At 51.5% G+C, this 17545-nt stretch overlaps 1 protein-coding gene across 1 annotated transcript in view; it reads right to left on the bottom strand.

Moving 5' to 3' along the window:
- The window catches only part of MYLK (myosin light chain kinase), a gene marked incomplete at its 3' end in the record, with an annotated part of 124641 nt that extends 115991 nt beyond the window's left edge, over positions 1 to 8650 (bottom strand). Inside the window, exon 1 of the mRNA XM_029061799.2 lies at positions 8496 to 8650. Within this exon, the coding sequence (XP_028917632.1) occupies positions 8496 to 8569 (74 nt within the window). The remainder of the gene's footprint in view (positions 1 to 8495) is intronic.
- Between the last annotated feature and the right edge of the window lie 8895 nt (positions 8651 to 17545).

The raw sequence follows: 17545 nt of genomic DNA, 5'->3' as shown, positions 1-17545 counted from the left end.
GAGCCCGGCCTTGGGAGTCAGAGGACGTGGGTTCTAACCCCGGCTCTGCCCGTGTCTGCCGTGTGACCTTGGGCAAGCCACTTCACTTCTCTGGGCCTCAGCTACCTCGCCTGTAAAATGGGGATTCAGACTGGGAGCCTTCGTGGGACAACCTGATTACCTTGTAATAACAATACTAATAATTATGCTATTTAAGCACTTACTGTGTGCCAAGCACGGTTCTAAGCGCTGGGGTAGATACAAGGTCATCAGGTTCCCACGTGGGGCTCACAATCTCAATCCCATTTTACAGATGAGGTAATTGAGGCACAGAGAAGTCAAGTGACTTGCCTACCCCAGTGCTAAAAACATCCTTACCACATAGCAAACGCTTATCATTACATTATCAATATTATGTGAGTCAGGACTGGGGTAGTGGGGCGCTCAGCGAGAGCTGCCCGTATTAAACGGTCAATGAGGAGGGCCTCCTACCCTACCAGGCTACCTCTGCCTGGAAGACTCCGGAATTCTCCCTCCCCTTCACCTCCCCGGCCTGGCTGTGTCTGCCGGTCCAGGTGGTCCGTGAAAGGGGTCTATGAGAAGCAGCGTGGCTTAGTGGAGAAAGAATGGGCTTGGGAATCAGAGCTCATGGGTTCTAATCCCGGTTCCGCCACTTAGCTGTGTGACCTTGGGCAAGTCATGTAACTTCTCTGGGCCTCAGTTCCCTCATCTGTAAAATGAGGATGTAGACTGTGAACCCATGTAGGACACATGATTACCTTGTATCTACCCAGCGCTGAACAGTGCTTGCACATAGTAAGCGCTTAATAAATACCAACATGATTATTTATTATTATCTGGGGGCCCGTCTACCTACCCGCCTCTCAGGGACTAGGCCAGATTCCGGACTGCGGGGTGGGAGGCCGGAGACAGGCCCAGACTTCGTGTCTGCTACCAGTCACCGTGGGGGCAGCGCGGAGGGGAATCCAGTGACCACGCCGAGGCTACCAATCTGGTTCGTCCGGGGAGGTAAGGAAGGCGGAGAGGAGGGGACACGCGCACAAACCCACACCCACCAACTTCCTGGCCCACGGGGGTCAATCTGAGCGGGCTTCCTTCAGGAGGAAGACTCTGGGCGGCGTTCGAAGGACGGGAATCGGACCCCCCACCCGGCGCATCTGCGCCCCCGCTGACGGCCCTTGGCGGGGAGTCGGGCTGCCCTCGGGGGCTGCGGCGGTCGCACAGAGCGCCGGCCCCGCGGAGGGGCAGGACGGGGTGGGGAAGGGGAAGGGGGGGGCGAGGCTGCCCCGCCCCCCCCCTGCTCACACAATGGTCCCGACGCCCCCCGCCCCCCAGCCGCGGCCGGGATCGTCCGAAGAATTCGCCGGACGGGCCATCGTCTTCGGCTGAAGAGCGTCGCCATGGCAACGCTTCGGGACGACGACGACTCTGCCCGAGGGTAGGGGGCGGGGGCCAAGGCCCCCTCGGTTCCCTTCCTCATCCTCATCCACCGCAAAGCGCCCCCCGCCCTCGCTTCATCCGGGGTGGCCGGGCCCAGGTGGTCTCTCGGACCCCCACGGCTTCGCGGATCCCTGCGACGATGCGCTTAGTAGTGCTAAAGCCTCAGTTACCTCATCTGTAAAATGGGGATTAAGACTGTGAGCCCACGTGGGACAACCTGATTCCCCTGTGTCTACCCAGCGCTTAGAACAGTGCTCGGCACATAGTAAGCGCTTACAAATACCAACATTATTATTATTAAAGCGCTTAGGACAGTGCTCTGCTCATTGTAAGCGCTCAATAAATACTATTGAACGAATGAATGAATTTACCCAGGACAGTGCTTGGCACATAGTAAGCGCTTTGCAAATACCTCATTATTATTTACGATCAGACCCCGGCCAGGCCCTCCTCCGGCCCGCCCCCGCCCCCCCCCGAACTGCCGGCCCCCGGCCCCGCTCTCCGTACTGTGCAAACCCAGACCCCACCCTCCCTGACCGTTCAGGCCAAGCCCTTAGAACAACGCTTGCACATAGTGAGCGTTTATCATCATTACATCATCATTAGTACGCCCTCCGAACCCTCGCCCTCCAGGACCGTCAGAGTTTAGCCCCCCCTCCCACGGCCTCTCCTTCCGGCCGACCCGTGCTGTCCATTGCCCCCCCCCCCCCCCCCGGCCTCACCATCCAGGACCGTCCAGCGTTTAGAAGCAGCGTGGCTCAATGGAAAGAGCCTGCGCTTGGGAGTCTAGAGGTCATGGGTTCAAATCCCGACTCAGCCCCTTGTCGCTGTGTGACTTTGAGCAAGTCATTCACTTCTCTGTGTCAGTTCCCTCATCTGTCAAATGGGGATGAAGACTGTGAGCCCCAGTAGGACAACCTGATCACCTTGTATCCTCCCCAGCGCTTAGAACAGTGCTTTGCACATAGTAAGCGCTTAACAAATGCCATCATTGTTACTATTTTTATTTAGCCCCGCCCACCCGGCCCCTCCCAGATCGTCTTCTTCACACAATGGATGGACCATCCTGGCCCCGTGTGGGACCCACCGGGGCCCGGGCCTCAGCCCCCTCACCCCCTGCCCCGGTCACGGCGGAACCCGCCTACCAGTCCGCCCCGACTCCCCGCGGGACCGAGGGCCGCTGACCCCAGTGTCCCCAGCGTCCCAGCCCGGATCGGGGGCAGCTCCGAGCCGAGTCTGGTCCAGCCCGGCTCTGCCCCTGTCCGTAGGCGCGCCCGGCCCCTCGAGGACCCGCCCCCCTGCAGTCATTCATTCATTCAAACATTCAATAGTATTTAGTGAGCGCTTATTATGTGCAGAGCACTGGACTAAGCGCTTGGAAGGTACAATTCGGCAACAAATGGAGACAATCCCTGCCTAGTGATGGGCTCACAGTCTAAACGGGGGAGACAGATAGCAGAGCAAAACAGAAAAAAACAAAGCATCATCAAGATAAATATAATAAAGGAGATGTACACCTCATTATCAAAATAAATAGGGTAATAAATAATATATACAAATGAGCACAGTGCTGAGGGAAGGGGGAAGAGCAGAGGGTGGGGGGAGGGGAAAGGGGGGACTCAGTCTGGGAAGGGCTTCTGGAGGAGGTGAACTCTCAGTAGGGCTTTGAAGAGGGGACTAGAGTTAGTTTGGCGGAGGTGAGGAGGGAGGGCATTCTAGGACAGCGGGACGTAGGCCGGGGGTCGACGGCGGGACAGGCGCCAACGGGGGACCGTGAGGAGTTGAGCGGCAGAGGAGCGGAGCGTGCGGGGTGGGCTGGAGAAGGAGAGAAGGGAGGTGAGGTAGGAGGGGGCAAGGGGATGGACAGCTTTGAAGCCAATAGTGAGGAGTTTTTGCTTCATGCAAAGATTGATAGGCAACCACTGCAGATTTTGGGGGGTGGGGGCGGGGTTGTGGCATGCCCAGAGCATTTCTATAGAAAGATAATCCGGGCAGCAGAGTGAAGTATAGACTGAAGTGGGGAGAGACAGGAGGTTAGATCAGAAAGGATACTGATGCAGTAATCCAGTCAGGATAGCCTGAGAGATTGTACCAACAAGGTAGCAGTCCCCCATGGACCACCCCCCGTCTCCCTGCACTGGTCCAGCTATCTCCCACTCCCAGCCCCGCCATCCCCCTGGTCTGTCCTCTGCTCAATACCCACAGCTTGTCCTTAAAACAGATCCGACCCGTTCTTGAGAAGCAGCATGGAGTAGTGGCTAGAGCACGGGCTTGGGACTTAAAAGGTCATGGGTTTTAATTCCGGATCTGCCTCTTGTCTGCTTTATGATCTTGGGCAAGTCACTTCATTTCTCTGTGCCTCAGTTACCTCATCCGTAAAATGGGGAGTGAGATTGTGAACCCCACCTGGTACAGGGACTATGTCCACCCTGATTTGCTTGTCTCCACCCCAGAGCTTATTACAGTGCCTGCCACATTGTAAGAGCTTAACAAATATCATAATTAATAATAATAATAATGTTGGTATTTGTTAAGCGCTTACTATGTGCGAGCACTGTTCTAAGTGCTGGGGTAGATACACGGTAATCAGGTTGTGCCATGTGAGGTTCGCAGTCTTCAACCCATTTTACAGATGAGGTAACTGAGGCACAGAGAAGTTAAGTGACTTACCTACAGTCACACAGCCGACAGGTGGCAGGGCCGGGATTCAAACCCATGACCTCTGACTCCCCAGCCCGTGCTCTTTCCACTTATCATTATTATTATCCCTGTCCCTGCCCCACCCCTCAACATAAGAGAGGCAGCCCCTGCCCTTGGGGGTCTTCCACTGGTGTTCTGCCCCTCTGCCTCAAGATCAGCAGCTTCAGGGGACTGGGAGGCCCTAACCTCCTGGCTCTTCTTCTCCCGCCCCCTCCTCCAACCAGTCAACCAATGCCATATCTTGAGCATTTATTCTCTGAACAGCACTGTACTAAGCACCTGGAAGAGTACAATTGAGTTGTTAGACACGATCCTTGCCCTCAAGGAGCTGACAAGTTTACTGTGTGCAGAGCACACAGAGCAAGTTTACTGAGTACTTGGGAGAGGACAGTAGAGTTGGTAGATAAGATTCCTGCTCCCCAGGATCTTAATAATAATAATAATAATAATGTTGGTATTTGTTAAGCGCTTACGATGTGCAGAGCACTTTTCTAAGCGCTGGGGTAGATACAGGGTGATTAGGTTGTCTCACTTGGGGCTCACAGTCTTCATCCCCAATTTTACAGATGAGGGAACTGAGGTACAGAGAAATGAAGTGACTTGCCCAAGATCATAAAGCAGACAAGAGAGAGGGCAGGGGCTGCCTCTCTTATGTTGAGGGGTGGGGCAGGGACAGGGATAATTATAATGATAATAATAATTATGATATTTGTTAAGCTCTTACAATGTGGCAGGCACTTAATAAGCGCTGGGGTGGAGACAAGCAAATCAGGTTGGCCATAGTCCCTGTACCAAGTGGGGTTCACAGTCTCACTCCCCATTTTACAGGGAGGGGAAGCAGCGTGGCTCAGTGGAAAGAGCCCGGGCTTGGGAGTCAGAGGTCATGAGTTCGAATCCCAGCTCTGCCACTTGTCAGCTGTGTGACTGTGGGAAAGTCACTTAACTTCTCTGGGCCTCAGTTACCTCATCTGTTTACCTTACCCCCTCTGCTCCCTCTACTTCCCCCTTCACCTCTCCGCAGCTAAACCCTCTCCCCCCCTTCCCTCTGCTCCTCCCCCTCTCCCGTCCCATCCCCTCAGCACTGTACTCGTCCGCTCAACTGTATATATCTTCATTACCCTATTTATTTTGTTAATGAGATGTACATCACCTTGATTCTATTTATTTGCTATTGTTTTAATGAGATGTTCTTCCCCTTGATTCTATTTATTGCCATTGTTCTTGTCTGTCTGTCTCCCCCGATTAGACTGTAAGTCCGTCAAAGGGCAGGGACTGTCTCTGTTACCGATTTGTACATTCCAAGCGCTTAGTACACTGCTCTGCACATAGTAAGCGCTCAATAAATACTATTGAATGAATGAATTATTAAAGTGACTTGCCCACAGTCACACAGCTGACAGGTGGCAGAGCAGGGATTCAAACCCATGATCTCTGGCTCCCAAGCCACGTACTCTTTCCACTGAGCCACGTACTGTACTGAGTGCTGGGGAGAGGACAATTGAGTTAGACACAATCTCTGCCTTGTAGGAGCTGATAGTCTAGCAGAGGAAACAGACACTAAAATAAATTGCAGGTTGGGGGAAGCGAATATGATGGATGAACCCAAAAACAAACAAATGGATTTTGGAGAAAATTAAACCAAAGTTGTGTTTGGAAGGCCAAATGACTGACTTAGATTAGCATATTTTGGACACATAGGAGGACTAATTCTCTGGAGAAAACACTAATGCTAGGAAAAAATCCAGGGAAAACATGGAAGAGGCAGACCAGCAGCTGGATGGATAAAACCATAACAATATCGGAAGAATCATTAAAAAAGTTGCGGATTATGGCAGAGGACAGGACATTCTGGAGAAAGTATATCCATGGAGTTGCTGTGAATTGGAAATAACTCGACGGTACTTATTAATAATAATAATAATAAAAAAGGGGGAAGCAACAGAGTTTAGAGATCTGTACATAAATGCAATGGAGAGAGAATAGAGTGCTTGGGCGTAAGGCTCAAGTGTTTAGGAGATGCTGTAGGGAGGGAAAATAGGGTGGGGAGATGTGATTTTAGTGGGGCTTTGAAGATGGGGTGGGTGGTAGTCTGTTGGATATGAAAGGGAAAGGAGTTCCAAGAAAAGGGAGGTCATGAGCAAAGGGCAGATGCTGAGAGAAATGAGATCCGTGTGCAATGAGTAGGTTGATGTTAGAGATAAGTGTGTGGGCTGGGTGGTAGAAGGAAATTGGCTAGGTGAGGAAGGAGACAGCAAGCTGTTTGAGAGCTTTAAAGCCTATTGAAAGGAGTTTCTGTTTGATCCCACTTAACCTCCATACCTATACTACCCTCACTTGATGATGAAATAGACACTCTCAACACCACCCTCTCTACTGAACTCAACTCACTCACTCCCCTAGCCCTTTGTTGATCTCGTACCACTAACCCACAGCCCTGAATCACTTGCCCAATTTTCCTCCTTCGCTCTTGGGCATGAGCCGCAAAGCGCTGCTGGTGGAAATCTAAATAGGCCGACTTGGTCCATTTCAAGTTTATTCTTGCATGTTTTAACTCTGCCCTCTCCACTAACTGGAAAAAATATATCTCCACCCTTATTGACACCCATGCCCATTACCCTCACCAGTTGTTCCAGACATTTAATTCCCTCCTCAGGCCCCCTGTCCCCCACCTGCCCCATCCCTTGCCCCAATGACCTGGCCACCTAATTTATTTAGAAAATTGACATTATCAGGTCTGAGCTCCCTAAAATCACCCCTATCCCTCCTCAGTCCCTGCCCCTTCCAGCCCCTCTTATACACTCTCATCTTTTCCAGCAATAGTGGAGATCTCTAAAGGAGATCTCCAATCTCTTCTCAAAAGCCACCCACTCCACCTGCACATCCAACCCCACTCTGTCTCACCTTATCAAACCTCTTGCCTCCTCCCTTCTTCTCTCCCTAACAGCCATCTTCAACTGTTCGCTCTCCAGTGACTTCTCCCCCACTGCTTTCAAACATACGATGTAGTGGATAGAGCACGGACCTGGGAGTCAGAACATCATGGGTTCTAATCCCAGCTCTGCCACTTGGCTGCCACTTGGCTGCTGTGTGGCCTTGAGCAAGTCACTTCACTTCTCTGTGCCTCAGTTATCTCATCTGTAAAATAGGGGTTTAAGACTGTGAGACCTAAGCAGGACAGGGACTGTGTCCTACCTGATTTCCTTATATCCACCCCAGTAATAATAATAATAATGATAACTGTGGTATTTGCTAAGTGCTTACTATGTGCCAAGCATTGTACTAAGCACTGGGGTGGATGCAAACATAGTTTGGACACAGTCCCTGTCCCGCATGGGACTTACAGTCTTAATCCCCATTTTACAGATGAGGTGACTGAGGCACAGAGAAGTTAAGTGACTAGCCCAAGGCCACACAGCAGACAAGTGACAGAGCTGGATTAGAATCCATGAACTTTTGACTCCTAGGTCTGTGGTCTATCCACTACACTATGCTGCAGTGCTTAGTACAGTGCCTGGCACATAATAAGTGATAAATAAATACCAGAATTACTATTATTATTGTTACAATGCCTATGTCTCCCCATGTCTGTGCCTCAGTTACCTCATCTGGAAAATGGGGATTAACTGTGAGCCTCACGTGGGACATGATTACCCTGTATCTACCCAGTGCTTAGAACAGTGCTCTGCACATAGTAAGTGGTTAACAAATACCAACATTATTATTATTATTATTACTGTGTTAGCACTTGGGAGAGTACAATATAACAGACATGTTCCCTACCAACAAGGAGCCTAGAGGGGGAGACATGAATAAAAATCAATTCATTACAGATGTGTCCATAAAAAAAATAATTATTGTACTGTTAAGGATGTACTTTGTGCCAAGCACTGTTCTAAGCACTTGGGTAGAGAACAAGTTAATCAGGTTGGACACAGTCCTGTCCCCCTGGGGTTCACAGTCCAAGTAGGAGGGAGTAGGATTTAATCTCCATTTTACAGACGGGATAACTGAGGCACAGAGAAGTAACGTGACTTGCCCAAGGCCACGCAGCAGACATGTGCCAGAACGGAAATTAGAACCCAGGCCCTCTGACTCCCAGGCCCGTGCTTTTTCCAATAAGCCATGCTGCTTCCATAAGTGCTGTGGGGCTGAGGGAGGGATGAACAAGGTGCGAATCCACATGCAAGGATGAAGCAGAAGGAGGAGGGAAAAGAAGAAATGAGAGCTTAGCTGGGGAAGGCCTCTTGGAGGAGATGAGCTCTTAATAAGGCTTTCCGTTTACACTCTCTTTTTCTCCAGTTCCCCTCCCTCCCTCCAGCCCCGCTGGGCCAGAGGTAGCTTCCCTTCAGTCTTACCTCTGGGCTGCTCCTGTTTCCTCGGGGGGTCCAGAGTCCAGGCCGGGTCTCGGTCCACTGTCTGCTCCATGCATTGTGCCAACCCTCTACCACCCAAGCTGCCTGAAGGTCATGGGTGTGAGTGGCAAGGATTGACAGGCTGGAGTAGGGGCACTGTCTGCTCGCCTCTCTCCGTGGCTTACATGTGACCTTCGCCCCTCCGCACTGCACTGGCAGATAAGTCAAGCCAGCCACCACCAGGGCCACCCTGATCCTCTCCGTCCCAGCCCGCCCCTGTCCCCGCCCTAACAGACTGGGGCAGGAGGGTGGGTAGGGGATGAGGGCAGGCAAAGTGGGGGAATGGGGTGAGGGCAGCTAGGAGGATGTGCAAATACCAAACTTCCCACCAGTGCTCCTGCACAGCCTGGGGATCCTCCCTCACTCCCTTCATGGTCCCAGCCGGATGAGGCATCAGCAGGCCCAGGCCCAGTCCCTTTCTCCGGGGAGGTCCCTGCCCGGAGGGTCCCCACCCCCACCCCTATTTCCCCAGGCCAGACCCCACAGCCCACGGCGGCTGGATTAATAAACAGAGCGCGGGGCGGACAAGACCCAGACCGTCTGGGCGGAAACCGCTCCGCTCCCGGGCCAGGATAGAGGATGGGGGATTGGTGGGGGGAGGCGGGGGAGGCGATGGATGCAGCTGCAGCCTCGGTCCCAGTGCCCCGGGTCTTGCCCCTGCCCCTGGCCTCACCTCCCCAGGCCAAGGCAACCACTAGTAGTCTCCTAGAGGGCAAGTCCACACAGACACAATTAAGTGAGAGTTCAGCACCCCCACCCCTCTGCTGCCTCTTGTCCTGAACGACCCAGACAAGTGGGAGAGGGTCCCTGCTGTCCCAGTCCCTGGGCTCAGTCCAGAGGGAAGGGTGTCCGTGGAGGAGAGGGCGGACAGATGGAAAGACAGATGGACCAGCGATGCCGGAGGTCCCCTGGGTCTGGACCGGCCAGGGGTCCCTCCAGGAGCTGCTAGAGGGCACCGAGATTGGCCTGGACTGTGACAATGTTGGGGGCAATGGTGGGGGTCCCTTGGCCCTGTCTGTGACTGCTGATTCATTCAGATTTGTTGAGTGCTTACTGTGCGCAGAGAACTACACTAAAGCACTTGGGAGAGGACAATACAAGAATTGAGGAGCAGCATGGCAAAGTGGTTAGAGAACAGGACTGGGAGTCAGAAGGTCATGGGTTCTTATCCCAGCTGACACTTGTTTGCTCTGTGACCTTAGGCAAGTCACTTCACTTCTTTGTGCCTCAGTTCCCTCCTGTGTAAAATGGGGATTGATACTGTGAGCCTCACATGGGACAGGGACTACATCCAACCCGATTTGCTTCTATGGTGCCCGACACATAGTAAGTGCTTATTATGGCAAATACCATAATTATTAATACAACGATGAGCAGATGCATTCCCTGATGCCCATGACCCCCCATGGAAAGCATGATCCTGGGGTCCTCGAGAGGGACCGGGGACATCTGTGTCTGGCATGGGGAAGTAACTGAGGCACAGAGAAGTGATCTGAACAAGGTCACCCAGCAGACAAGTGGAAGATCTGGGATTGGAACCCAAATTCTCTTAATCCCAGGCCCACACTCTTTCCACTAGGCCATGCTGCTTCTCAAGGGCTTAATCGGGGAAGGCCTCTTGGAGGAGATGTGACCTTAATAATGCTTTGAAGTTGGGGAGATTGGTACTCTGGTGTGTATGGAGGCTGGGGGAGGAATTTCATGCTAGGAGGAGGACCTGGGAAGGAGGTCGAGATAGAGAAGATCGGGTCACAGTAAGTAGGTTGGCATTAGAGGAGCGGAATGTGTGGGCTGGGCTGTAGTAGGAGAGCAGTGAGGTGAAGTAGGACCGGAAGAGCTGATAGAGGGCTTTACAGCCAATAGTAAAGAGTTTCTGTTTCTGCTTAATACAATGGACGTGCAACCACTGAACCCTATAATCCAGTGGGGACTGGGGAGAGGTGGACTGAACATTGTTGTAAAAAAATAATCCGGGCAGCAGAGTGAAGTATGGACTGGAGTCAGGAGAGACAAGAGGTAGGTGAGGTCTGTGAGGATGCTGATACAGTAATCAATGTGGGAGACAGTATACAAGGTGGAATAGAATAAGTGCTCAGATTTACGTGATAGTAGTTTGGATGATTGCCCATTCACTTTATCAAACAGAAACTCCTTGCCATTGGCTTTAAAACACTCCACACCTTGCCCTCTCCTACCTCACGTTGCTGCTCTCCTACTCCAACACAGCCCACACACTTTGTTCCTCTAATGCCAACCTAATCACTCCACCTGGATCTCATCTATCTCACCTCCGACCCCTAGCCTACGACCTGCCTCTGGCCTGGAACGCCCTCCCTCCTCAAATTCGGAAGATGATCACTCTTCCCCATCTTTAAAGCCTTAAAAAAGGCACATCCCCTCCAAGAGGCCTTCCCTGACTAAGCCCTCATTTCCCCTTCTCCCACTGACTTCCCTGTCACCTGATCTGCTTCCTTTATTCAGTCCTCCCACAGCCCCACAGCACTTGTTTACTTATCTGTAATTTATTTATTTATATTATCTTTCTGTGTCTCCCTTCTTGGGACAAGGGACAAGGGGCAAGGGGTGACAGGCGGGCTGCGGAGAGGGAAAAATCTTGGACTCCTGCCGCTCCCATCCCTGCACTGCACCCTGAGGACCTGCTCCCTCCTCCTTGCTCCTGATCCCCAGAGGACCCCCTTCAACAACTCCACAAGGAGTGCTCCAGTTCCTTCATCTGCAAAACGGGGATTAAGACTGTGAGCCCTGTGTTGGACAGGGACTGTTCCCAACATAATAATAATAATGTTGGTATTTGTTAAGTGCTTACTATGTGCAGAGCACTGTTCTAAGCGCTGGAGGAGATACAGGGTAATCAGGTTGTCCCATGTGAGGCTCACGGTCTTCATCCTCCATTTTACAGATGAGGTAACAGGCCCAGAGAAGTGAAGTGACTTGCCCACAGTCACACAGCTGGCAGATGGAGGAGCCGGGATTTGAACCCAAGACCTCTGACTCCCAAGCCGGTGCTCTTTCCACTGAACCACGCTGCTTCTCATGATTTGCTTGTATTCATCGCAGCACTTATTATAGTGCCTGGTATATAGAAAGCGTTAAGTACTTTTTAAAAAACAAAAACAAAAAACCCCATCCAAAGACATATTTTCCCCTGCTTGCTCTCCCTTCTACGTTATCTGAGCACTTGGATCTGTGACCTTTGGGCACTTCATTCATTCATTCAATATTATTTATTGAGCGCTTACTATGTGCAGAGCACTGTACTAAGCGCTTGGAATGAACAAGTCGGCAACAGATAGAGACGGTCCCTGCCGTTTGACGGCCTCACGGTCTAATCGGGGGAGACGGGCAGACGAAAACGATGGCGATAAATAGAGTCGAGGGGAAGAACATCTCATAAAACAGTGGCAATTAAATAGAATCGAGGCGATGTACATTTCATTAACAAAATAAATAGGGTGATGAAAATATATACAGTTGAGCGGACGAGTACAGTGCTGAGGGGATGGGAAGGGAAAGGGGGAGGAGCAGAGGGAAATGGGGGAAAAGAGGGTTTAGCTGCGAAGAGGTGAAGGGGGGGGCAGTAGAGGGAGTAGAGGGAGAAGGGGAGCTCAGTCTGGGAAGGCCTCTTGGAAGAGGTGAGTTTTAAGTAGGGTTTCGAAGAGGGGAAGACAATGAGTTTGGCGGAGGTGAGGAGGGAGGGCATTCCACGACCGCGGGAGGACGGGGCCCAGGGGTCGACGGCGGAATAGGCGAGACCGAGGGACGGTGAGGAGGTGAGCGGCGGAGGAGCGGAGCATGCGGGGTGGGCAGTAGAAAGAGAGAAGGGAGGAGAGGTAGGAAGGGGTTAAGGTGATGGAGAGCCTTGAAGCCTAGAGTGAGGAGTTTTTGTTTGGAGCGGAGGTTAATAGGCAACCACTGGAGGTGTTTAAGGAGGGGAGTGACATGCCCAGATAGTTTCTGTAGGAAGATGAGCCGGGCAGCGGAGTGAAGAATAGACCGGAGCGGGGCGAGAGAGGAGGAAGGGAGATCAGAGAGAAGGCTGACACGGTAGTCTAGCCAGGATATAACAAGAGCCCGTAGCAGTAAGGTAGCCGTTTGGGTGGAGAGGAGAGGGCGGATCTTGGCGATATTGTAAAGGTGAAACCGGCAGGTCTCGGTAATGGATCGGATGTGTGGGGTGAACGAGAGAGACGAGTCAAAGATGACACCGAGATCGCGGGCCCGAGAGACGGGAAGGATGGTCGTGCCATCCATGGTGATAGGGAAGTCTGGGAGAGGACCCGGCTCGGGAGGGAATCTGAGGAGCTCAGTCTTGCTCATGTTGAGTTTTAGGTGGCAGGCCGACATCCAGGTGGAGACATCCTGGAGGCAGAAGGAGATGCGAGCCTGAAGGGAAGGGGAGAGGACAGGGACAGAGATGTAGATCTGCGTGTCTTCTGCGTAGAGATGGTAGTCAAAGCCGTGAGAGCGAATGAGTTCACCAAGGGAGTGAGTGTAAATGGAGAACAGAAGAAAGCCAAGAACTGACCCCTGAGGAACTCCAACATTTAAAGGATGGAAGGGGGAGGAGGCACCTGCGAAGGAGACAGAGAATGACCGGCCAGAGAGATAAGAGGAGAACCAGGAGAGGATGGAGTCCGTGAAGCCAAGGTGAGATAAGGTGTGGAGGAGGAGGGGATGGTCGTCAGTGTCAAAGGCAGCAGAGAGGTCAAGGAGGATTAGAATTTGATACATGCCCCACCCTCAACCCCAAAGCACGTCATCATTCATTCATTTGATCATACTTATTAAGTGTTTATGGTGTGAAGATCACTGTACTAAGCACTTGGGAAAGGACAGTACAATAATAAACAGTACACTCCCTGTCAACAATGAGCTCACAGTCTAAGGTGGGGAGACAGACATCAATACAAATAAATAAAATTACAGATATATACATAAGTACTGTGGAACTTGGGTTGGGGGGAGAGCGAAAGGAACAAGTTAGGGTGACGCAGAAGGAAGTGGGAGATGAAGAAAGATGGGGCTTAGTCTGGAAAGTCTTGGAGGAGATTTGCCTTCAATAGGGCTTTAAAGGAGGGGAGAGCAATCATCTGTCGGATTTGAGGAGGGAGGGCATTCCAGGCCAGAGGCGGGACATGAACCAGGGGTTGGCGGTGAGACAGGCGAGATCGAGGCCCAATGAGAAAGTTAGTGGCACCAGAGAAGCGAAGTACATAGGATGGGTTGTAGAAGGAGAGAAGCGAGGTGAGGTAGGAGGGGGCAAGGTGATGGAGGGCTTTAAAGCCAATGGGGAGGAGTTTTTGTTCGATACAGAGGTGGATAGGCAACCACTGGAGATTTTTGTTGAAGAGGGGTGACATGTCCTGAACATTTTTCTAGAAAGATGATCCAGGCAGCGGCGTGAAGAATGGAAAGCTCTTCATCCCCTTGCCCCCGCCGACCTCACCTCCCTTATCTCCTTCTACAGCTCAGCCTGCACACTCCGCTTCTCTGCTGCTAACCTTCTCACTGTGCCTTGTTCTCACCTGTCCCGCTGTTGACCCCTGGCCCACATATACCCTCTGTCCTGGAATCCCCTCCCTCCTCATATCCACCAAACTAACTCTCTTCCCCCCTTCAAAGCCCTACTGAGAGCTTACCTCCTCCAGGAGGCCTTCCCAGACTGAGCCTCCTTTTCCTCTGCTCCTCCTCCCCTCCCCATCGCCCCGACTTCCTCCCTCTGCTCTACCTCCCTCCCTGCCCTATAGCACTTGTGTATATATGAACATATATATTATTCTATCTATTAGTGATGTGTACAGATCTATAATTCTATTTATTTATGGTGATGCTATTGATGCCTACTTGTTTTGTTGTCTGTCTCCCACTTCTAGACTGTGAGCCTGTTAATGGGTAGGGATTCTCTTATCTGTTACCAAATTGTATTCATTCAATAGTATTTATTGAACGCTTACTATGTGCAGAGCACTGTACTAAGCGCTTGGAATGAACAAGTCGGCAACAGATACAGTCCCTGCCATTTGACTGGCTTACAGTCTAATCGTACTTTCCAAGCTCATAGTATAGTCCTCTGCATACAGTAAGCACTCAATAAATAGAATGGAATGAATGAATGAATGAATGAATGACTGGAATGAGGTGAGACAGGAGGCTGGGAGGTCAGCAAGGAGGCTGCTGCAGTAATCTAGGTGGGATAGGATGAGTGATTGCAAAGCACTTATGTATATATATATATTTAATTATACATTATAAATTTTTTTTATATTAATGTCTAGACTGTGAGCTCCTTGTGAGCAGGGAACATGTCTGACACGACAGTTGTATTGTAGTCTCCCAAGTACTCAGTACAGTGCTCTGCACCTAGCAAGTGCTCAATAAATACCATTAATGATTATGACGGTCATGACCATATTGATAATGATGAGGATGATGGTCTCATGCCAGCCTGGGGGACAAAATTTCCCTCCAAGTGTTGAGGGCTGGGGGTCTGGGGTATCCCCACGATCTCCTGGGGGTCCTGGAGTGATTATAGAGTCCCATGCAGGTCTGGGAGTGATTGTATAGTATTGTAGGGGCCCGGGAGTGATTGTAGGGTTCTGTCGGGGTCTGTAGGGGCCTCCACGATCCCCCTGGGGGCCTGGGAGTGATTTTAGGGTCCCATGAGGGTCCGGGAGAGAATATAGGGTACTGTGGGCATTTGGAAGTGATTGCAGGTTCCTTGGGGTCTGGAAGGGATTGTGGAGTCCTGTGAGGATCTGGGAATGATTGTAGGGTCCAATGGGGGGAAGATGTGCAGAAATGATTGTAGAGTCCTGTGGGGGTCCAAGAGTGATTCTAGGGTCCTGAAGGGTCCCGGGCGTGGTGGTAGGGTCCCATGAAGTCTGGGAGTGATTGTAGAGTCCCATGGTGGTCTGGGGGTTGATTCTAGGGTTCTGTGGGGTCTGGGGATGATTCTAGAGTCTGGTGGGAGTCCAGGAGTGATTATAGGCCTTGTGGGTTTCATCAGGCTTCTAGGGACTTGGGGCAACAAAATCCGCTACCCTCAGGGAAACTCTGGAAACGGGATGCACTACTGGGACCGGCAACTGGACTGATCTAGTCTGAGGGGACCTCCTTATGGCCCCAAACTTCCAAACGTGGCAATGTTGCCAACTCACAGTCCTCTCATGACCAAGATGGGGCATTGCAGGGGAGACTCATCCCGAACCCCTCACTAATGCTGGCCGAGATCCCCGTCCTGCTCCCTCCCCGCATTTCACCAATGTCCACACACAGTCACGGATTACCTATCATCTCAGATTCACACACTAACCCCCCCCCCCCCCACAGTCACAGTTCACTACCCCCTTCACAGGCACGGATCATATACTATCCCCCACAGATTCACAAGCACGCTCTTTCCTCCACACATTTATATACATGAACACACACATACATTCACTCACAAACCTTTGCAGTACTGTAGCTACAGGGGTTCCCGTATCTTCAATCTCACACACTCCCAACCCTCCCACCCACCTAGGAGCCCCTACCCCAACATAGAGGAAACCAAGCCATGCTACAGGGTCACTTTGAGGGTCCAGCTCCAGGGGAGGCACTCACAAGCCTGGCAGACATTGTCTGTGGTCTCAACTAGGGGCTTCCGTAATTCTCTCTCTCCCACAACTTGTTGGTGGCCAGCTTCTCCCCAGCAGATCATCTCTATGGGACTGGAGGTGGGGGGTGACAGGTGGGCAGTCCCCCCACCCCAGGGCTTCAGCAATCCGATAATCCAGGCCTTGGCTGACCCAGGCTCGCTGGGACGAAACCATGTCAGAACCGGTGACTGGGCATCGGGCCAGCCAAATCCCCAGGGCAACTGCCTGCAATGCAAATCAGCCCAGTGGTTCCCTGAATAGAGGGAGGCACAGCTGAATCCAGTTGGCTCAATGAGCAAGAGGAGAGACTCAAATGAGATGCCTTTACTTTAGGTAGAGCACTGTGCTGCTTACACAGGAGAGTCCAGCAGAGGCCTTCCACGATTAAGCTGTCTATTCCCCACCTCCCTCTCCCTTCTGCACTGTCTGCGTACACGCGCTTTTGTCCATATCTATGAATTGTGTATTATAATTTACATATTTATACTAATTGTCCAGCTTCCTGTCTAGACTGTAAACTCAGTGTGTGCAAGGACTGTGTCTGACAACTCTGTTGCACGGTACTCTCCCAAGCTCTTAGTACAGTGCTCACCAGGACAGAACGGGACATATTTGTGGGGGGTGTGGGTGTGGTGTGTGTGTGACAGAAAGGCAGGTGAGGAGGTTGTGGTCAGAGAGAGGGATTTGAGAATTGGTGAGCGTAGAGATCATATGGTGGTTAGGGATGATAAGCATCATGGGGCAGTATCCCGCAATTCCAAGTTCCGCCTGCTGGGTCGGGCGGTTACGAGATAGCATTTGACTTTGGATGGTGGGTACCCCGCAGTCACCTTGGGACACAGTCCCACACTTCTTATGTCCATATCTAGAGGAGTGAAGTGACTTGCCCAAATTTACATACAGCAGGCGAAACTAGGATTAGAACCCAGGTCCTTTGACTCCCAGGCCTGGATTCTCTCCACTAGGCCGTGCTACTTTCCTGGTGTTCATGATTTGCTAACTTTCGGTGCCCACACTGTGATGCCTGCAAGGACTGTGAGCCCGTGGTGGGCAGGGAATGTCAGTTTATTGTTGTATTGTATTTTCCCAAGTGCTTAGTACAGTGCTCTGCACACAGTAAGTGCTTAGTAAATACAACTGAAGGAATGTCTGCCTCCCCCCTAGACTGTCAGCTTGTTGTGGGCAGGGAATGTCTGTTATATTGCACTCTCCCAAGCACTAAGTATAATGCACTGCACACAGTAAGCACTCAATAAATACGATTGACAGACTTGCCTGATGTATGACCTTGGGCAAGTCACTTCATTTCTCTGGGTCTCAGTTACCTCATCTGTA

The sequence above is a fragment of the Ornithorhynchus anatinus genome, chromosome 1 (genome assembly GCF_004115215.2).
Source record: "Ornithorhynchus anatinus isolate Pmale09 chromosome 1, mOrnAna1.pri.v4, whole genome shotgun sequence".
In the NCBI taxonomy this organism is placed as follows: Eukaryota; Metazoa; Chordata; class Mammalia; order Monotremata; family Ornithorhynchidae; genus Ornithorhynchus; species Ornithorhynchus anatinus.
This window is presented reverse-complemented; position numbering and strand designations above follow the sequence as displayed.